Source organism: Saccopteryx leptura, chromosome X (genome assembly GCF_036850995.1).
Source record: "Saccopteryx leptura isolate mSacLep1 chromosome X, mSacLep1_pri_phased_curated, whole genome shotgun sequence".
NCBI lineage: Eukaryota > Metazoa > Chordata > Mammalia > Chiroptera > Emballonuridae > Saccopteryx > Saccopteryx leptura.
The window spans coordinates 72,399,489-72,422,801 of NC_089516.1; the positions used below are offsets into that span (position 1 = coordinate 72,399,489).

The window sequence follows — 23,313 nt, forward strand, 5'->3', positions numbered from 1 at the left end:
AGCACCATCCCAAAGCACAGAGGTTGCTGTACCCAGTCAGGGCACATACAGAAATAGCTTGATGTCCCCCACTCAAATCAATAAATAAAATTTCTTTAAAACACTATTTTTAATTCAAATACCCCCATATATCTTTCATGGCTCTCCATAAGCTGGCCCCACCTTACCTAACCCAATTTCTACACATCTGGCAGATTTATTCATTATACCCGAGTATGGTATATAAATTCTTTCCTTTCGCCCAAATTGTTTTATCCTCCTTTCACTCCTCATTCTTCATTAATACAATTAAACACTAACTAACCATCCTTTAGAGACCAATTAATCTGACTTTTTCCATCAAAATTATAGATTCTTAAAATTTATTTTAGAGAAGGGAAAGAAGAGACAGGAGAGAGAGGAGAGAGAGAGGGAGAAAGAAGGGAGGCGCAGGAAGCATCAATTCCCATATGTGCCTTGACCAGGAAGCCTGGGGTTTTGAACTAGTGACTTCAGCATTCCAGGTTGACGCTTTATCCACTGCGCCACCACAGGCCAGCCTGAAAACCATACCTGAATGCTTTTAACCATATCAATAGTCCAGCTTATCCACAGGGAAGATGTTCCAATACCCCAATGGATGCCCAAAACCATAAATAGTACCAAAACTTATATATGCTATGTTTTTCCTACACGTGCATGCCTATGATAAAATTTAACTTATAAAATAGGCACAGGAACAGATTAATAATAATAAAATAGAACAATTACAACAATTTACTGTAATAAATCTTATGTGACTATGGTTGGTCACTCTCAAAATATCTTAGTGTACAGTTGTTAACCTTTCCTGTGATGATGTGAGATGACACAGTGCCTACGTGCTGAAATGAAGTGAGATGAGTGGCACGGGCACTGTGACGTAGTGTTAGGCTACTAGTCAGCTGACCATATGTCAGAGGGAGAAGCATCTGCTTTGGGTAATCCTGGATCATCGAATCATGATGATGGTGATGTTTGGGGAAATTTAATATTTTCTGACTGTGCTTGACTGCAGGCAACAAACTGCGGAAAGCAAAACCGAGAAAAAGGGGGGCTACAGTTCTATGGCAAGAATAGTCTGTAACTTCATTCTTTCTTTTTTTTTTTTTTTTTCTTTTTGGTAAAGATGTTGTTTATTGGGTTTTGAGAGAGAGGAGAGACGATAGAGAGAAAGGGAGAGGAAACAAGTGGGAAGCATCAACTGTAGTAATGCTACTTCCCTGTGTGTGCCTTGACCAGGGAAGCCCAGGCTTTCAAACTGGTGACCTCAGCATTCCAGGTCATTGCTTTACCCACTGCACCAGCAGTCACACACCTTCATTCTTTGATTTTTAAACATGTTACTGTTCTTGGCCCTGGCCGGTTTGCTCAGTGGTAGAGCGTCGGCCTGGCATGCAGAAGTCCCGGGTTCGATTCCCGGTCAGGGCACACAGGAGAAGCACCCATCTGCTTCTCCACCCCTCCCCCTCTCCTTCCTCTCTGTCTCTCGCTTCCCCTCCCGCATCCGAGGCTCCATTGAAGCAGAGATGGCCCGGGCGCTGGGGATGGCTCCTTGGCCTCTGCCCCACACGCTGGAGTGGCTCTGGTCGCAACAGAGCGACGCCCCGAAGGGGCAGAGCATCGCCCCCTGGTGGGCAGAGCTTCGCCCCTGGTGGGCGTGCCGGGTGGATCCCGGTTGGGCACATGCGGGAGTCTGCTGACTGTCTCTCTCCATTTCCAGCTTCAGAAAAATACAAATAAATAAATAAAAATGTTACTGTTCTTTCAAAAGTGGACTATCAGCTCCTTCAGATAAAATATCCTATATATCTTATTGTATTCCCTTTTACAACCTTGACAGGTTGTAGTTACTGTGACAGTTAAAAAGGTATCACGGCCCTGGCCCATTGGCTCAGCAGTAGAGTTGTCAGCCCAGCGTGTAGAAGTCTTGGGTTTGATTCCTGGTCAGGGCACACAGCAGAAGTGCCCATCTACTTCTCCTCCCTCCACCTTCTCTCCCTCTCCCCCTACTACAGCCAGTGGTTCGATTGGTTCAAGCGTAGCTCCTGCCACCGGGGATAGCTTGGTAATTCCAAGTGTTGGCCTCAGGCACTAAAAATAGCTCGGTACCTGAGCATCAGCCCTAAATGGGGTTGCCTGATGAATCACAGTTGGGGCACACGTGGGAGTCTGTCTCGCTATCTTCCCTCCTCTCACTTAAAAAATATAGCACAAAAATCAAAATACAGTAAAGACTATAAATAAAAAAAGCACAACATCTTTAATGATTCAAGTGCCAAGTTATAAAACAGATAGCTTCTTTCCAGACATCCTATAATAATTGCATAGCATTTATTTCCTGATTTTTTTAAATCTTCTTTAAAGCACAATGTCTTGTTCTTGTTAGTGTACCCTGACAGTACACCTCAAAGCTAGCCAATAGCCAGTAAATGTTTATCAACTTAAACAGATTTCATATAATCAGAAATTTACCATATTATGAATAACTTCAAGTCAATTATAACTTTACAAATCAGAAATGTTTGTTTCCTATCACAAATATTACTAATCATGGGCTATTTCTCATAAAAGTTAAAGTTTAAAGTGAAATTTCAGGAAAGATGTTGTTCAGATATATGATCTTTCTCAAACTGAAAAGGGATTTCACTATCCTTATAAAATTATAAACATAAACATTTGTGGAATTAAGTAACTGGTAGGAAAGGCATTGCAGATACAAAGAGTTAAACAAAATAAGGCAAATGAACACTAGGAAGTTGTTTTTTAAAAGGTACATGTATATGTACCAATATGGAAAGATGTCCATGAAACAACGAGGTGAAAAGAGTGTATGGTATGATTCCATTTGTGCTTGTATGTTTTTAAAGATAATTTGTTTGCCTACAGAAAAACTTCCCAAAGACTATTTGAGTCCTACTGACATTTTGTAATAATATAATTAAGAAAGAAAGTCAGATCATTATCAATTTAATTATTTCACAACTTGGAAACTAAAGTGATTGTTTTTAAAAGTGTTTTAAATGTAATATAAAAATTGTAGATTTAAATATTAATATGCCTAAGCCATTATCAAAAAGATTTGATAAAAGGTTGTCATGAAAACTCTTTCCTAAATGTTCTGACAGTGAACTTTAAATGGAAGAAAAGCTCAACGATTAAAAAAAGCAAAATATTTGCTTACATAGGCAAAGGACTTAAAAAATTCTAAATACAACATTCATGTTGATTTAATTGACATGTATGTACATTAAATATTAAGTGGAAAAATCAATGATTTATCTCAGCATTAGTAATTATTCCTATTAACTTTTACTTTAATTAAGTATTACTCAACCAAATGAAGAACTAATATACTTTTGAGAGGGTTTCTTTTTTTCACAAGTGACTAAAGTGACTTTGGTAGAATGAAACCGTAACCTGGTTGCTGCTTTCCCAATTCCCTTAACAAATAATGGAACCTTAAGTGCCCAAATTTGAAATCAAGGTAACAGGAAAAGCATCCCCTTAACAATTCCTCCCAAAATTACTTTTTAGATAAATAGAATAGGTTTAAATATATAAACTCCTTATTTATCAGAGAATATATAGTTTTTTTCTTATGTTCAAAAAGGGTCAAAATAATATCTACTATCATATTAGATTTCTATATTAATATTAAAAAATGTTTTCTTATCCAAGGACAATGGACCAGAAGATGGATAGAAGCTGGTCCTGGATCTGACCAAATGAATGTCTCTGACCCAAAGCTTCCCTACTAATAAAATAAGAGGGCACAACTAGATTACCATTAAGGTCCTTTTCCAAGTCTTATTTGCTATTTATGGCAGTGAAAAATATCAAGTAAGAGACACTTTTATTTTCTGATTCTTTTTTTTATTGTATGATCCTAATTTTAATTAAATATTTATATTAAATATTAATAAAGACTAAGATGCTAAGAGTAAAGTATCTAAGACATATAGGTTATTTTAATTTCCTTACATGATTTTGTGTGAATTCCAATTTTTTTTATAATATTGTTCATTCTCTTGTATTTATTTTATTTTAGGAGAGGTACAAAGAAAACCAGATAGAAGGTGACGGAAGACGATTTGACTTTGGGTGAGGGGTATGCAACATAATCAAATGTCAAAATAATCTTGAGATGTTTTCGCTGAACATATGTACCCTGATTTATCAATGTCACTGCATTAAAATTAATAAATTAAAATTAAAAATAAAATATTTTCTGATTCTTAATTGCTATACAACACAGTTAAATTTCATATACAATTTTAAAATTCTGTACGCCCTCTACTGGAGGTTATTAAGAATATTACAGAGGTGGGCAAAAGTAGGTTTACAGTTGTAAGTATGCAAAGCATAGTTTATTTTTTCATTACTATTTACTAATTAATATTTTTCTATAGAAACAACTGTAAACCTACTTTTGCCCATCCCTTTATTTCCTTTAAGGTTTCTACACAGAAGCCTTTATATGCAGGGCTGAATGTTTTCTTTGACACAAAATATGTATTTCAGGTTACATTATCTTTTTTTAAATTAATTTTAATGGGGTGACATTGATAAATCAGGGTACATATGTTCAGAGAAAACATCTCTTGGTTATTTTGACATTTGATTATGCTGCATTCCCATCATCCAAAGTCAAATTGTCTTCTGTAACCTTCTAACTGGTTTTCTTTGTGCCCCGCCCCCCCCCAACCTCCTCCCTCTCCTCCGCCCCACTCTTGTCCATGTCTCTGAGTGTCATTTTTATGTCCCACCTATGTATGGAATCATACAGTTCTTAGTTTTTTCTGATTTACTTATTTCGCTCAGTATAATATTATCAAGGACCATCCATTTTGTTGTAAATGATCCGATGTTATCATTTCTTATGGCTGAGTATATATGTACCAAAGCTTTTTAATCCACTTGTCCACTGACAGACACTTGGGCTGTTTCCAGATCTTCAGTATTGAGATTACACTATCTTTTTGTGTTGTTATGTAAAGAACTAACCAAGCACTCTTTCATTTAAACACAATTTTACGTTCCTTTGAAAATTCTGAAATATACAACCTTAATCAGATGATTAACTTTTATAGTAGTAGTAAAATTTCCTTTGTCCATGTTGGACTTTCTTTGAGCTAATAATCTAAAGATGTTTACCTTTGGCAGCATGGGAGTATCCCTTTTCTTCTTTTTTTCTGAATTAGGGTCATCTAACAAGTCTGGCTCAAAGGTATAGAGTTCAGTAAGCTCGTTCATGGTAAAATGACGCTCAACCTGCTGTTGATCAACAACTCTAAAGGACAGTGACTGCTTGGTTACTTGCCGATCATAAATCTTATCTTCCATGGTTCCCTTTGAAAGAAGAAGAAACAATATATAAATATATAAATTTTGTAAACATAAAACTTAATCAAGTAGAAACAATTGTTGGTTAATAAGAAAAGGCAAAACTTCATAGTAATATCTGCCATAAAGCAAATTTTATCACGAATGCTACTTAAGTCATGAGAGATTTCGTTTGTTCAGTGTACTTTACCTTGGAAAAAATCATTATTATCTTACTAATATAATTCATGTGTTGCTTTATATATTTATGAATTTGACAGAAGTAAGAAAGTAGTAGCTACAAGGTAAACAGAAATAAATACATATAATAAGATTTTAGGGGGTTATTGAAGTAAGAATGCAAGAGAGTACATTAATTCCTTTTCAGTGGACTATAATATGCTCCCAGCAATCACTATAAACTGCCTTTAGAGCAGGTGTTGCTTTATATAATTTCAAAACAGAAAATCATATAGCTAAAATGTCATATCTATTACATATTTAGCATTCTAAACTAGTACAGGAGTTCTGAATTTAAAAAAATAGGAAAGATTTTACAGTATAGTTTAGCAATTATATCATCTACAATACTAAAGAAGATCAAATGAGCAAGGATCCTAGTAATAAAAATCAAGTCTCTGGTTGAGAATCCCAGGTTTGCAGGCAGTGAAAAGGGCAGCATCTGAACCCAAATCAGGTGCACCAGTTAAAACAGCAACTTGATTCTACAAACTGGTATCACCTTAAACTGCATCCGCCTCTTTCATTTTACTATTTTTCTTCAATTTTAGTATCTGCCTGTTTTTTAATACCTGAATTTATATTTAAAGGTAATATTCTTTAATATTCTTACCTAGAACGTATTATATATTCTTTGTTATTATAAGTTAACTTTTTCTTCTTCTTTATCCACACTCTTCAAATTAAGAGACTCTGGTGGCCACTAAAAACAATGATCATTTGATCTTTATGTCTATAACCAAATTATATGTAGTTATTGGCTTTTCTATGTATGCTACATAAAAGAACTATAAATTTTTAACTTTCCTGAACCAGAAAGAAAATGATAAATCTGTTTACTCATGCAAATCCTTCTCACTGTGAGAAAGTTGACATTATAGATATGGACAAACTACAAAACAGAAAATCATGAGAGTACAAAACTGACTGCTGCTTTATGTATAGAAAAGATGTTTTCAACTTTGTCTCTCTAATATGTTCTGCACTCCAAAATTATTATCAGTTTCATCCAATATTTCAATATGAAAAAAAGACTAAGAAGAAATTACAACAAACCTACCTGAGCTAAGAACCTATACACATACACAGGTTTAGTTTGTCCAAAGCGATAAACTCTGAATATACTCTGGATATCATAGGATGGGTTCCAAGAAGCATCAAATATAATCACTCGATTAGCAGCTACCAGGTTAATGCCAAGAGATCCTGCTTTGGTGGAAATGATAAACAATCGTCCCCTGAAAATGAAAATAAAGAATAAATGCTTTAGGAATGAGTGTTTCACAGATATTTTCTTTACAATAAGACTTTTTAATCCCACGATGATTTTTTTTTTGAACAAACAGGAGGTCAGAGAATTCATTTCTCAATTACTGAAGAAAACAAGACATGTCTAAACAGTTTGATATATGTGCCCAGAAAGAGTCAAACTGCTGGAAAATCAATTAGTCTGAATTAGGAAAAAAGATAAATACAAAAACCACATGTTTATAATGTGTCCAAAGTATTTAAAGATTTCTGAGCTGAGTGTAGTAGGGTAACTGATAATGCAATTACAAAACAGCATAATGAAGGCAAGGAAAGGAGAAACACTAAATAGATGCAAGGCACTGAGGAAGTTAAAATATGATCAAGAAGAGAGGTCCAGTAAGAATGTGTTCAAGGGGGGAAAAAAATGAAACAGATTACCAGCTGTGTCAGAACACAACAGTTTATCTTTCTGTAGAAGAATTTGGAAATGAGTGATAGGTTCACAGAAAAATAAGCAAGTGTTAAAAACAAACTATTGCTTCAAAAAAATAAAATAGATGTGCAGAAAAGGAATGACAAGAAAAGTAATTACAGTATTTAAAATGGTGTCAGTGTATTTACATACTTACAATAAAGCAAAAATACTTAAATTGATTTAGGTAAATATGAAAAAATATACTGAGAAAATGAATGAAGAAAAATAACTGTATGCATGTGGGTAAATTCCCACTGAAGATTGTAGAAATGACATATGTAAGAAAACACCAGAAAAATTGTCAAGAGCTGATACTGGTTATCTGCTAACACTAGAAATCATGGCTATGAAGGGTTAAGGGAATATGAGGGGGGAAAAAGGACTATGAGGAAATCCTCAATAACTTTTTTTTTTTTTTAGTGAGAGTGACAGAGACACAGAGAAAGACAGAGAGAGGGACAGACAGGGACAGACAGAGTAAAGGAGAGAGATGAGAAGCATCAATTTTTCATTACGGCACTTTAGTTGTTCATTGATTGCTTTCTCATATGTGCCTTGAACAGGGGGCTACAGCCAAGCCAGTGACCCATTGCTCAATTCAGCGACCTTTGGGCTCAAGCCAGAGACCATGGGGTCATGTTTGATCCCACGCTCAAGTTGGATATGCCTGCACTCAAGCCCATGACCTCAGGGTTTCGAACTTGGGTCCGCTGCATCCCAGGCAGATGCCCTATCTACTGCACCACCGCCTGGTCAGGACGGAGCCTCAAATTTCTTGATCAACATCATCTTGGAAGCTGCATAATATTCCACTGGATGACTATATCATTTGTTTGCTGTTGGCAACTTTGAGTGAGAAAACCCCTGGAATATATCTATAAAATGCCTTTATACACCAAACCTTATAAGAACATATGGTTGAAAACAACAACAAAAAAATGTTTAACAGAGAACTAAACTATACTCTGGCTTGAAACCTCTATGATATATGGTACATGAAAAAAACAGGTTATAATACCTTATTAAGTATAACTGGAACTCCATTAAAAAACAAAACATAGAGTGACGTCAGAGAAATGGCACCGTGAGAAGGGCTCCCGATACCTCTCCCCAAAATTTCAACGACTTCAACAACTAGAGACAGAAAAATGATCCCAGGAGCGTCTATAAGACCCACACACTGAACAAAGTACTATTAGACGAAAAGGAGAGGCTAAATATATAATCGACCCTGAAGGAATTAAGACGGAGAACAGAATACTCCACCTTCCTCACTGACCTGAGCAAGGGCTGCTTTCATTTGGAACTGAACACAGATACAGAAAAGATGAGGGAATTTATCATCAGAAAACCCCCACTTCAGGAAATACTAAAGGAGGTTTTGCAACCAGATACAAAGAACAAAACAAAACAAAACAAAACCACAAGTAAAAGCTCCACCAAAACACAATAAAATCAAATATAAACTGTGACAATAAAAACAAAAAAGGGGAGGATGAAGATTAACAGTAACAAAGGAGGATGGAGTGCAGAAGCACTCATAAGATAGTGTGCTACAATGAACATGATAGGTACCCTTTCCATTACTTAATGGTAACCACCCCTGAAAAAACCAGCACAGAAGCACATGACTTAAAAAAAGAAGTAACAGAGGAAAGAAGTATGGATTACAACCAAACAAAAACAAATGATAGAAAAACAAAAGAGAAGAATCAAACAAGATACATAACTAACAGAAAGCAATATATAAAATGGCAATAGGAAACCATCAAGTTTCAATAATTACACTAAATGTAAATGGATTGAACTCACCAATAAAAAGACACAGAGTAGCAGAATGGATTAAAAAAGAAAATCCAACTGTATGCTGCCTACAAGAAACACATCTAAGCTACAAGGATAAAAACAAATTCAAAGTAAAAGGCTGGAAAACAATACTCCAAGCAAATAACATCCAAAAAAAAAAGCAAGTGTAGCAATACTCATATCTAATAATGCTGACTACAAGACAGCAAAAGTAATCAGAGACAAAAATGGTCATTTCATAATGATTAAGGGGACACTGAATCAAGAAGACATAACATTTCTTAATGTATATGCACCAAACCAAAGAGCACCAAAATATGTACGACAGCTACTGACTGACCTAAAAACAAAAACTGACAAAAATACAATCATACTTGGAGACCTCAATACGCTGCTGACAGCTCTGGATTGTTCATCCAAACAGAAAATCAATAAAGAAATATTGGCCTTAAACAAAACACTAGAGCACCTGTATATGATAAGACATCTACAGGACATTTCATCCCAAAGCAACAGAGTATACATTTTTCTCTAGTGTACATGGAACATTCTGAAGAATTGACCATATGTTGGGCCACAAAAATAACATAAGCAAATTCAGAAAAATTTAAATTATACCAAGCATATTTTCTGATCATAAAGCATTGAAACTAGAATTCAACTGCAAAAGACAGGGGAAAAAACCCACAAAAATGTGGAAACTAAACAACATACTTTTAAAAAATGAGTGGGTCAAAGAAGAAATAAGCGCAGAGATCAAAAGATACATACAAATGAAAATAACAATAAAACATATCAGAATCTCTGGGATGCAACAAAAGCAGTAATAAGAGGGAAGTTCGTATCACTACAGGCCTATATGAACAAACAAGAGAGAGCCCAAGTAAACCACTTAACTTCACATTTGAAGAAACTATAAAAAGAAGAACAAAGACAACCCAAAACCAGCCGAAGAAAGGAAATAATAAAAATCAAAGCAGAAATAAATGAAATAGAGATCAGAAAAACTATAGAAAAAATTAATAAAACAAGAAGCTGGTGCTTTGAAAAGATCAACAAAATTGACAAACCGTTGGCAAGACTCACCAAGGAAAAAAGAGAAAGGACTCATATAAACAAAATCCAAAATGAAAGAGGAGAAATCACCACAGATATCATAGATATACAAAGAATTATTGTAGAATACTATGAAAAACTATATGCCACCAAATTCAACAATCTAGAAGAAATGGATAAATTCCCAGAACAATACAATCTTCCTAGACTGACATGAAGAAGCAGAAAGCCTAAACAGACCAATAAGCAGGGAGGAAACGGAAAAAAACTATTAAAAACCTCCCCAAAAATAAAAGTCCAGGGCCAGACGGCTATACTAGTGAATTCTATCGAACATTCAAAGAAGACTTGGTTCCTATTCTACTCAAAGTCTTCCAAAAAATTGAAGAAGCAATACTTCCAAACACATTTTATGAGGCCAACATAACTCTCATAATGAAACCTGGCAAGAACAGCCCGAAAAAAAACCAACTACAGACCAATATCTCTAATGAATACAGATGCTAAAATACTAAACAAAATACTACCAAATCAAATACAACATATTAAAAATATAATACATCATGATCAAGTGGGATTCATCCCAGAATCTCAAGGATGGTTCAACATACATAAAACGGTTAACGTAATACACCATATTAACAAAACAAAGAACAAAAATAACATAATCTTATCAATAGATGCAGAAAAGGCATTCGATAAAATACAACACAATTTTATGTTTAAAACACTCAACAAAATGGGTATAGAAGGAAAATATCTCAACATGATAAAGACCATTTATGATAAACCATCAGTTAACATCATATTAAATGGCATAAAACTGAGGACTTTGCCCCTTAAATCAGAAACAAGACAGGGTTGTCCACTCTCTCCATTCTTTTTTTTTCTTTTTCTGAAGTTGGCAACAAGGAGGCACTAAGACAAATTCCCGCATGTGCCTGACAGGGATCCACCCCGCAATGCCCACCAGGGGGCCATGCTCCGCCAATCTCGTCGTTGTTCTGTTGCAACCAGAGCCATTCTAGCGCCTGAGACAGGGGCCATAGAGCCAGCCCCAGCGCCGGGGCCAACTTTGCTCCAATGGAGCCCTGGCTGTGGGAGGGGAAGACAGAGACAGAGAGGAAGGAGAGGGGGAAGGGTGGAGAAGCAGATGGGCACTTCTCCTGTGTTCCCTGGCCGGGAATCGAACCCGGGACTCCTGCATGCCAGGCTAACGCTCTACCAATGAGCCAACTGGCCAGGACCTATTCACTCTTATTTAACGTGGTGCTAGCAGTTCTAGCCAGAGCAATCAGACAAGATAAAGAAATAAAGGCATTCATATTGGAAAAGTAGAGGTAAAGATTTCACTTTTTGCAGATCATATGATCCTATATATCGAAAACCCCAAAGACTCCACGAAAAGATTACTAGAGCCTGACTAGGCTGTGGTGCAGTGGATAGAGCGTCCGACTGGGATGCGAAAGACCCAGGTCCAAGACCCTGAGGTCGCCAGCTTGAGAGCAGGCACATCTGGTTTGAGCAAAAAGCTCACCAGCTTGAGCCCAAGGTCGCTGGCTCAAGCAAGGGGTTACTCGGTCTGCTGAAGGCCCCCGGTCAAGGCACATATGAGAAAGTAATCAATAAACAACTAAGGTGTCGCAACACGCAACGAAAAACTAATGATTGATGCTTCTCATCTCTCTGTTCCTGTCTATCCCTCTGTCTGACTCTCTCTCTCTCTGTCTCTATAAAAACAAGAAAAAATAAATAAATAGAGTAGAAAAAAAAAGGATTACTAGAAACAACAAATACAGTAGGGTTACAGGATACAAGATTAATATACAAAAGTTCATTGCCTTCCTATATGCCTACAACGAAACATCAGAAAATGAACTAAAAAAAATAATCCTCTTCATGGTTGCAACAAAAATAATCAAGTACCTAGGAATAAAAATAACCAAGAATGTAAAGGACCTGTATAATGGAAACTACAAAGCATTGTTAAGGGAAATCGAAAAAGATACAATGAAATGGAAAAATATTCCTTGTTCATGGAAGGAAGAATAAATATAATTAAATTGACCATATTACCCAAAGCAATATACAAATTCAATGCAATTCCCATCAAAATTCCAGTGACATTTTTTAAAGAAATGGAACAAAAAATCATCAGATTTATATGGAACTATAAAAAACCCTGAATAGCCAAAGCAATCCTAAAGAAAAAGAACGAAGCTGGGGGCATTACAATACCTGACTTCAAATTATATTATAGAGCCACAACAATCAAAACAGCATGGTATTGGCAGAAAAATAGACACTCAGACCAATGGAACAGAAAGCCCATAAATAAAACCACATATATATGGTCAAATAATTTTTGATAAAGGGGCCAACAACACACAATGGAGAAAAGAAAGCCTCTTCAATAAATGGTGCTGGGAAAACTGGAAAGCCACATGCAAAAGAATGAAACTGGACTACAGTTTGTCCCCCTGTACTAAAATTAACTCAAAATGGATCAAAGATCTAAACATAAGACCCAAAACAATTAAGTACATAGAAGAAGACATAGGTACTAAACTCATGGACCTGGGTTTTAAAGAGCATTTTATGAATTTGACTCCAAAGGCAAGAGAAGTGAAGGCAAAAATTAATGAATGGGACTACATCAGACTAAGAAGTTTTTGCTCAGCAAGAGAAACTGATGATAAAAAAAAAACAGAAAGCCAACTAAATGGGAAATGATATTTTCAAACAACAGCTCAGATAAGGGTCTAATGTCCAAAATATACAAAGAACTCATAAAACTCAACAACAAACAAACAAACAATCCAATAAAAAAATGGGAAGAGGACATGAACAGACACTTCTCCCAGGAAGAAATACAAATGGCCAACAGATATATGAAAAGATGCTCATCTTCTTTAGTTATTAGAGAAATGCAAATCAAAACTGCAATGAGATACCACCTCACACCTGTTCGATTAGCTATTATTAACAAGACAGGTAATAGCAAATGTTGGAGAGGCTGTGGAGAAAAAGGAACCCTCATCCACTGTTGGTGGGAATGTAAAGTAGTACAACCATTATGGAAGAAAGTATGGTGGTTCCTCAAAAAACTGAAAATAGAACTACCTTATGACCCAGCAATCCCTCTACTGGGTATATACCCCAAAAACTCAGAAACATTGATATGTAAAGACGCATGCAGCCCCATGTTCATTGCAGCATTGTTCACAGTGGCCAGGACATGGAAACAACCAAAAAGCCCGTCAATAGATGACTGGATAAAGAAGATGTGGCACATATACACTATGGAATACTACTCAGCCATAAGAAATGATGACATCGGATCATTTACAGCAAAATGGTGGGATCTTGATAACATGATACGAAGCGAAATAAGTAAATCAGAAAAAACCAGGAACTGCATTATTCCATACGTAGGTGGGACATAAAAGTGAAACTAAGAGACATTGATAAGAGTGTGGTGGTTACGGGGTGAAGGGGAGAGGGAAAGGGAAAGGGGGAGGCACAAAGAAAACTAGATAGAAGGTGACAAGGAAAATCTGACTTTGAGTGATGGGTATGCAACATAATTGAATGACAAGATCCTGGACATGTTATCTTTGAATATATGTATCCTGATTTATTGATGTCGCCCCATTAAAAAAATAAAATTATTAAAAAATATATTTTAAGGATCACACAAATGTGCAACAGTAATAGTAAAGAGATCCATGTACCCTCAAATACACAGCTTTCCCCAATGTTAACAAGTTGCATAACTACAGTACACTGTCAAAACCAGGAGACTGACATTGGTATGAATATAATACCAAGAGCTCAGACACAGAGATGATTTAAATTTCACCAGTGTTTATATGTACCTTTTTGTTTGGTACATAGTTTTGTAAAATTTTACCATGTATATAGAATCATGTAACCATGACCACAAGCAGGATACAGAACTATTCCATCACCACACACACACACACACACACACACACACACACACACACAAAATTTGCATTATCCCTTAGTATTTACACAACCTACCCTTAGTCCTAATACCTGGCAAACACTAATCTATTCTCTATCACTATAATTTTCTCACATCAAGGCCACATGAAAGGATAATGTTGTACATAACCCTAAAGACTGGCATTTATTCACTCAGCATAAAGTCCATTAGATCTCCCCAAGTTGTTGACTGGATTAGTATCTGTAGTTCATTCCTTTTTATTACTGAGCAGTAAATATTACACATACATATATTTCATTATATGTATGTACCACTATTTGTTTATCCATTCACATGTTAAAGGTTAACTGGCTTGTTTCTAGATTTTAATGATTATAAATAAAGGTGCTGAACATCTGTGAATGGGTTTCTATGTGAAAATAAATTTTCAATTCTCTGGCATAAATATTAAAGGGTGAGTGCAAGACTGCATACTAAGCATATGTTTGTTTAGTTGTTTCTTTCCTAACTACTAATTTTTTTTTCCAGAAAGAGTAGTTGTACCATTTTACATTTTCTGAAATACTATGAACGAACTTAACTGAAAGGTATACCCAGTTTTTCTATATCCCTGCTAGCATTTGTTATTGTCATTATTTTTTTTTTTATTTCAGCTATTCAGATAGACATAAAGCAGTATCACCTGGTGGGTAATATCAATTTCCCAATTGCCTAATAATGTTGAACATCTTTTCACGTGGTTATCTGCCATACATAGATCCTGTTCAGTGAAGTGTCAGTTTAAGTCCTTGGCCTTTTCCAAGAAAACACTGACGTTTTCTTATTGATACATTTAAAGAATTCTTTATGAGTCCTTTGTTAGATATGCTATTTGCAAAGATTTTCTCCAAGTTTGTGGCTTTTATTTTCTTCTTCTTATAGGGTCTCTCAGAGATAAAAGTTTATAATTTTGATTGTCCAATTATTGATTTAGTTTTAATGAATTACATGCCTTTGGTGTCATGACTAAGAACATTTTGTCCAACCTTACTTCCTGAGGATTTTCTTCTATGTTATCTTAACAAGTATAGTGATTTACATTTACATTTATGACCAATGTTCACCTTTTCAAAGTAGAGTGAGGCTTAGGGTCAAGATTCCTTTTAAGGCCCTGGCCGGTTGGCTCAGCAGTAGAGCATCGGCCTGGCATGCGGGGCACCCGGGTTTGATTCCCGGCCAGGGCACATAGGAGAAGCGTCCATTTGCTTCTCCACCCCACCCCCCTCCTTCCTCTCTGTCTCTCTCTTCCCCTCCCGCAGCCAAGGCTCCATGGGAGCAAGGATGGCCCGGGTGCTGGGGATGGCTCCTTGGCCTCTGCCCCAGGCGCTAGAGTGGCTCTGGTCGCAGCAGAGCGAAGCCCCGGAGGGGCAGAGCATCGCCCCCTGGTGGGCAGAGCTTCGCCCCGGTGGGCGTTCCGGGTGGATCCCGGTCGGGCGCATGTGGGAGTCTGTCTGACTGTCTCTCCCCGTTTCCAGCTTCGGAGAAATACAAAAAAAAAATACTAAAAAAAAAAAAAAAAAAAAAAAAAAAAAAAAAAAAAGATTCCTTTTAAGCCTATGAATAACTTGCTTCACTACCATCTGTTTAATTTTTTTTTCCAATTACATCCAACATTCAATATTATTTTATAGCAGTTTCAGGTATACAGCACCAGAGTATAAATATATAATTTATGAAGTGACCCTCCCAATAATTCTAGCACCTATCATACATAGTTATGGCAATATTGTTGACTACATTCCCTGTGCTATACTTTACATCCCATGACTGTTTTGTAACTACCAATTTCTATTTCTAATCCCTTCACCTTTTTCACTCAGACTTGAAAACCACCCTCCCATCTGGGAACCTTCAGTTGGTATTCTCTATCTATGAGTCTGTTTCTTTTGTATGTTTGGTTCTTTTGTTTTTCAAGATTGTACATATAGCCTGACCAGGCAGTGGCGCAGTGACAGAGCATCGAACTGGGATCTGGAGGACTCAGGTTCAAGACCCCGAGGTCGCCAGTTTGAGCGTGGGCTCATCTGGTTTGAGCAAAGCTCACCAGCTTGGACCCAAGGTCGCTGGCTTGAGTAAGGGGTTACTCGGTGTGCTGAAGGCCCAAGGTCAAGGTACATATGAAAAAGCAATCAATGAACAACTAAGGTGTCGCAATGAAAAACTAATGATTGATGCTTATCATCTCTCTCCCTTACTGTCTGTCTGTCTGTCCCTATCTGTCCTTCTCTCTGACTCTATATATGTAAAAAAAAAAAAAAAAAAAAAGATTGTACATATAAGTGAAATCATACAGCATTTGTCTCCCTCTCTCTGACGTACTTCACTTAGCATAATACCCTGTAGGGCTATTCATGTTGTAATAAATACTAAAATTTCATTTTTTATGGCCAAGTAATAATCCACTAGGTAAATGCATCACTTCTTCATCCACTCATTTACAGATGGGCACCTGGGTTGCTTGCATTTCTTGGCTATCGTAAATATCATTGCAATATAAATTTATTTATTTATTTAGTTAGTTATTTCAAGTGCTGGAAGAAGAGCTGCTGCTCAAAACCCTCAAGTGGTGGTACTCATAGATTTTGTTGCTAGTAGACCTGCCCTCAAAGAATGACTAAAAAAGTTCTCAAAAAAGAAAGGAAATGATTTTGAAAAATGCTAAAACATCAGGAAGGAGGAAACAACAATAAGTAGAACAAAATATATGAATGAATAAAATAGCTTCCTTCTTTCAAAGTTCTCAAAATTATGTTAGATGGTTAAAGAAAAAATATTTATACTGTCTGATGTATAATATATTTATGCAGAGAAAATGCTTAAGGCAATTATAAATGAGGGAGACAAAGGAAAAAGAAGGAAAAGGTTCCCTATTTCAATCAAAATGACTTGACTTGCAGGGAGGGTAAACACACAATACAGTGCACAAAAGATGTGTTGTAGAATCAGGCACCTGAAACCTGTGTAACTTTGTTAACCTGTGTCAGCGCAGTAAATAGTTTTTAAAAAATCAAAATGGTAAAATGATGGCACCAGTACACTATGATATCATGTATATATAATGTAATGCTTAGAGCAACCACAATAAAAGTTATACACAGATACCCTAAACACACTACATATGAATCAAAATGGAATTCCACAAAAGTAATTCACAGGAAGGGTGAAAAAATGCAAAACAACAAAAAAGAAAAAACTGAACAAATAATAAAACAATAGCCTTAAGCTCTGTATTAAATGTAAATATATAGTTGTACACCTGACACTAATATTATATCAATAATACCTCAATAAAACATGAAAATAGTCTCTACAAACCATGTAAAATAAAGAGATTAACAAAGTTAGTAAAAATAATGACCAAATCATATGCTGTCTTCAAGAGGTTCGCTTCATGTATAACAAAATAGGTAGATTGAAAGTAAAAGAAAGGAGATGACGTCAGAGTAATGGCGGGGTAGGAAGCGATACCGATAAATCTCCCCCAAACCTCAACAAGATGTTCAACCAGAAACAGAAAAACCTATCCTTGGAGCCTCCAGATGTTTCGCAATACACCCAAAGATGCCATTAAGGAAGCATATCGAATATCATGGATACAAAAGAAAGAGAGGTAATACAGATAGAAGAGGAAAAATCTATGGAGAAAAAATTTAATATATTGGAAACCTTGGAGTTAAATGACAGAGAATTCAAGATAGAAATCCTAAAAATACTCAGAGATATACAAGAAAACACAGAAAGGCAATTTAGGGAGCTCAGAAAACAACTCAATGAACACAAAGAATATATGTCCAAGGAAATTGAAACTATAAAAACAAATCAAACAGAGATGAAAAACTCAATTCACGAGCTGAAAAACGAGGTAACAAGCTTGGCTAATAGAACAGGCCAGATAGAAGAGAGGATTAGTGAAATAGAAGACAAGCAACTTGAGGCACAACAGAGAGAGGAAGAAAGAGACTCAAAAATTAAAAAAAATGAGATAGCCCTACAAGAATTATCTGACTCCATCAGAAAGAATAACATAAGAATAATAGGTATATCAGAGGGAGAAGAGAGAGAAAATGGAATGGAGAACATACTCAAACAAATAATAGATGAGAACTTCCCAAGCCTGTGGAAAGAACTAAAGCCTCAAGTTCAAGAAGCAAACAGAACTCCGAGTTTTCTTAACCCCAACAAACCTACTCCAAGGCACATCATAATGAAATTGGCACAAACCAATGGCAAAGAAAAAATTCTCAAGGCAGCCAGGGAAAAGAAGAATACAACATATAAAGGAAGGCCCATTAGATTATCATCAGATTTCTCAGCAGAAACTCTACAAGCTAGAAGAGAGTGGACTCCAATATTTAAAGTCCTGAAAGAGAGGAACTTTCAGCCACGAATACTATACCCATCAAAGCTATCCTTCAAATATGAAGGAGAAATAAAAACATTCACAGATACAGAAAAGATGAGGGAATTTATCATCAGAAAACCCCCACTCCAGGAATTACTAAAGGGAGTTCTCCAATCAGTTACAAAGAACAAAAAAAAAAAACAAAGCCACAAGTAAAAGCTCCAAGAAGAACACAATAAAACCAAATTTAAACTGTGACAACAACAAAAAGAAAGGGGGGAGAGGATGGAGATTAACAGTAGCAAAGGACGATGGAGTGCAAAAGTACTCACAAAATAGTGCGCTACAATGAACAGGGTAGGAACCCTTTTCATTACCTAAAGGTAACCACCATTGAAAAAACCACCACAGAAGCACATGAGATAAAAGAGATAGCAAAAGTGGAAAGATGTATGGAATACAACCAAATAAAAACAAAAGATAAAAAAACGAAAGAGAAGGATCAAACAAGACACAAAACTAACAGAAAGCAATCTATAAAATGGCAATAGGGAACTCACAAGTGTCAATAATTACATTAATGTAAACGGATTAAACTCACCAATAAAAAGACACAGAGTAGCAGAATGGATTAAAAAAGAAAATCCAACTGTATGCTGCCTAGAGGAAACTCATCTAAGTAACAAGGATAAAAACAAATTTAAAGTGAAAGGCTGGAAAACAATACTCCAAGCAAATAACATCCAAAAAAAAGCAGGTATAGCAATACTCATATCTGATAATGCTGACTACAAGACAACAAAAGTACTCAGAGACAAAAATGGCCATTTCATAATGTCTAAGGGGACACTGAATCAAGAAGACATAACAATTCTTAATATATATGCACCAAACCAAGGAGAACCAAAATATATAAGACAGCTACTTATTGACCTTAAAACAAAAACTGACAAAAATACAATCATACTTGGAGACCTCAATACACCGCTGACGGCTCTAGATTGGTCATGCAAACAGAGAATCAACAAAGATATAGTGGCCTTAAACAAAACACTAGAGCACCTGGATATGATAGACATCTACAGGACATTTCATCCCAAAGTGACTGAGTATACATTTTTCTCCAGTGTACATGGATCATTCTCAAGAATTGACTATATGTTGGGCCACAAAAACAACATCAGCAAATTCAGAAAAATCGAAGTTGTACCAAGCATATTTTCTGATCATAAAGCCTTGAAACTAGAATTCAACTGCAAAAAGGAGGAAAAAAATCCCACAAAAATGTGGAAACTAAACAACAAACTTTTAAAAAATGAATGGGTCAAAGAAGAAATAAGTGCAGAGATCAAAAGATATATACAGACTAATGAAAATGACAATATGACATATCAGAATCTATGGGATACAGCAAAAGCAGTGATAAGAGGGAAGTTCATATCACTTCAGGCATATATGAACAAACAAGAGAGAGCCCAAGTGAACCACTTAACTTCACACCTTAAGGAACTAGAAAAAGAAGAACAAAGACAACCCAAAACCAGCCGAAGAAAGGAGATAATAAAAATCAGAGCAGAAATAAATGAAATAGAGAACAGTAAAAGTATAGAAAAAATTAATAGAACAAAGAGCTGGTTCTTTGAAAAGATCAATAAAATTGACAAACCCTTGGCAAGACTTACCAAGGAAAAAAGAGAAAGAACTCATATAAACAAAATCCAAAATGAAAGAGGAGAAATCACCACGGACACCGTAGATATACAAAGAATTATTGTAGAATACTATGAAAAACTTTATGCCACTAAATTCAACAATCTAGAAGAAATGGATAAATTCCTAGAACAATGCAACCTTCCTAGACTGAGTCAAGAAGAAGCATAAAGCCTAAACAGACCTATTAGTAGAGAAGAAATAGAAAAAAACATTAAAAACCTCCCCAAAAATAAAAGTCCAGGCCCTGACGGCTATACCAGCAAATTTTATCAAACATTCAAAGAAGACTTGGTTCCTATTCTACTCAAAGTCTTCCAAAAAATTGAAGAAGAAGCAATACTTCCAAACACATTTTATGAGGCCAACATAACCCTCATACCAAAACCAGGCAAGGATGGCACAAAAAAAGAAAACTACAGACCAATATCTCTAATGAATACAGATGCTAAAATACTAAACAAAATACTAGCAAATCGAATACAACAACATATTAAAAAAATAATACATCATGATCAAGTGGGATTCATCCCAGAATCTCAAGGATGGTTCAACATCCGTAAAACGGTTAACATAATACACCATATCAACAAAACAAAGTACAAAAACCACATGATCTTATCAATAGACGCAGAAAAGGCTTTCGATAAAATACAACACAATTTTATGTTTAAGACTCTCAACAAAATGGGTATAGAAGGAAAATATCTCAACATGATAAAGGCCATATATGATAAACCATCAGCTAACATCATATTAAATGGCACAAAACTGAAGGCTTTCCCCCTTAAATCAGGAACAAGACAGGGTTGTCCACTCTCTCCACTCTTATTTAATGTGGTACTAGAGGTTCTAGCCAGAGCAATCAGACAAGACAAAGAAATAAAAGGCATCCATATCGGAAAAGAAGAAGTAAAGGTATCACTTTTTGCAGATGATATGATCCTATACATCGAAAACCTCAAAGACTCCACAAAAAGACTACTAGAAACAATAAGCCAATACAGTAAGGTCGCAGGATACAAAATTAACATACAGAAGTCAATAGCCTTTCTATATGCCAACAATGAAACAACTGAGAATGAACTCAAAAGAATAATCCCCTTCACAATTGCAACAAAAAAAATAAAATACTTAGGAATAAACATAACAAAGAATGTAAAGGACTTATATAATGAAAACTATAAACCATTGTTAAGAGAAATTGAGAAAGATATAATGAGATGGAAGAATATTCCTTGTTCTTGGTTAGGAAGAATAAATATAATCAAGATGGCTATATTACCCAAAGCAATATATAAATTTAATGCAATTCCCATCAAAATTCCAGTGACATTTTTTAAAGAAATAGAGCAAAAATCATCAGATTTATATGGAAGTATAAAAAACCCCGAATAGCCAAAGCAATCCTAAAGAAAAAGAATGAAGCTGGGGGCATTACAATACCTGACTTCAAACTCTACTATAGGGCCACGACAATCAAAACAGCATGGTATTGGCAGAAAAATAGACACTCAGACCAATGGAACAGAATAGAAAGTCCAGAAATAAAACCACATATATATAGTCAAATAATTTTTGATAAAGGGGCCAAGAACATACAATGGAGAAAAGAAAGCCTCTTCAATAAATGGTGCTGGGAAAACTGGAAAGCCACATGCAAAAGAATGAAACTGGACTACAGTTTGTCCCTCTGAACAAAAATTAACTCAAAATGGATCAAAGATCTAAACATAAGACCTGAAACAATTAAGTACATAGAAGAAGACATAGGTACTAAACTCATGGACCTGGGTTTTAAAGAGCATTTTATGAATTTGACTCCAATGGCAAGAGAAGTGAAGGCAAAAATTAATGAATGGGACTACATCAGACTAAGAAGTTTTTGCTCAGCAAGAGAAACTGATAACAAAATAAACAGAAAGCCAACTAAATGGGAAATGATATTTTCAAACAACAGTTCAGATAGGGGCCTAATATCCAAAATATACAAAGAACTCATAAAACTCAACAACAAACAAACAAACAATCCAATAAAAAAATGGGAAGAGGACATAAACAGACACTTCTCCCAGGAGGAAGTACAAATGGCCAACAGATATATGAAAAGATGCTCATCTTCATTAGTTATTAGAGAAATGCAAATCAAAACTGCAATGAGATACCACCTCACACCTATTAGATTAGCTATTATTAACAAGACAGGTGATAGCAAATGTTGCAGAGGCTGTGGAGAAAAAGGAACCCTCATCCACTGTTGGTGGGAATGTAAAGTAGTACAACCATTATGGAAGAAAGTATGGTGGTTCCTCAAAAAACTGAAAATAGAACTACCTTATGACCCAGCAATCCTTCTACTGGGTATATACCCCAAAAACTCAGAAACATTGATACGTAAAGACACATGCAGCCCCATGTTCATTGCAGCATTGTTCACAGTGGCCAGGACATGGAAACAACCAAAAAGCCCGTCAATAGATGACTGGATAAAGAAGATGTGGCACATATACACTATGGAATACTACTCAGCCATGGGAAATGATGACATCGAATCATTTACAGCAAAATGGTGGGATCTTGATAACATTATACGAAGTGAAATAAGTAAATCAGAAAAAACCAGGAACTGCATTATTCCATACGTAGGTGGGACATAGAAGTGAAACTAAGAGACATTGATAAGTGTGTGGTGGTTACGGGGGAGGGGGGAAAGGGAAAGGGAAAGGGAAAGGGGGAGGGGGAGGGGCACAAAGAAAACTAGATAGAAGGTGACAGAGGACAATCTGACTTTGCGTGATAGACAAGATAACCTGGACTTGTTGATCTTTGAATATATGTAACCTGATTTATTGATGTCGCCCCATTAAAAAAATAAAATTATAATTAAAAAAAAAAGAAAGGAAAAGAAAAAAAAGTCTCACCAGGTGGTGACACAGTGGCTAGATCATCGACCTGGGACACTGAGGTCCCAGGTTCAAAACCCCGAGATTACCAGCTTGAGCGTGGGCTCAACCGGCTTGAGCACAGGCTTGTCAGCTTGACCTCAGGGTCACCAGCTTGCATGATCATCAACATAAT

At 36.0% G+C, this 23,313-nt stretch overlaps 1 protein-coding gene across 6 annotated transcripts in view; it reads right to left on the reverse strand.

The window, feature by feature from the left end:
* The window catches only part of ATRX (ATRX chromatin remodeler), a 218,938-nt gene that overhangs the window by 28,179 nt on the left and 167,446 nt on the right, over positions 1-23,313 (reverse strand). For all 6 annotated transcript variants that reach the window (XM_066357918.1, XM_066357920.1, XM_066357922.1 and 3 more), the window contains 2 exons: positions 6,644-6,821; positions 5,176-5,370 (listed from right to left, as the gene is read on the reverse strand). In XM_066357918.1, the coding sequence (XP_066214015.1) occupies positions 5,176-5,370; positions 6,644-6,821 (373 nt within the window). The remainder of the gene's footprint in view (positions 1-5,175; positions 5,371-6,643; positions 6,822-23,313) is intronic.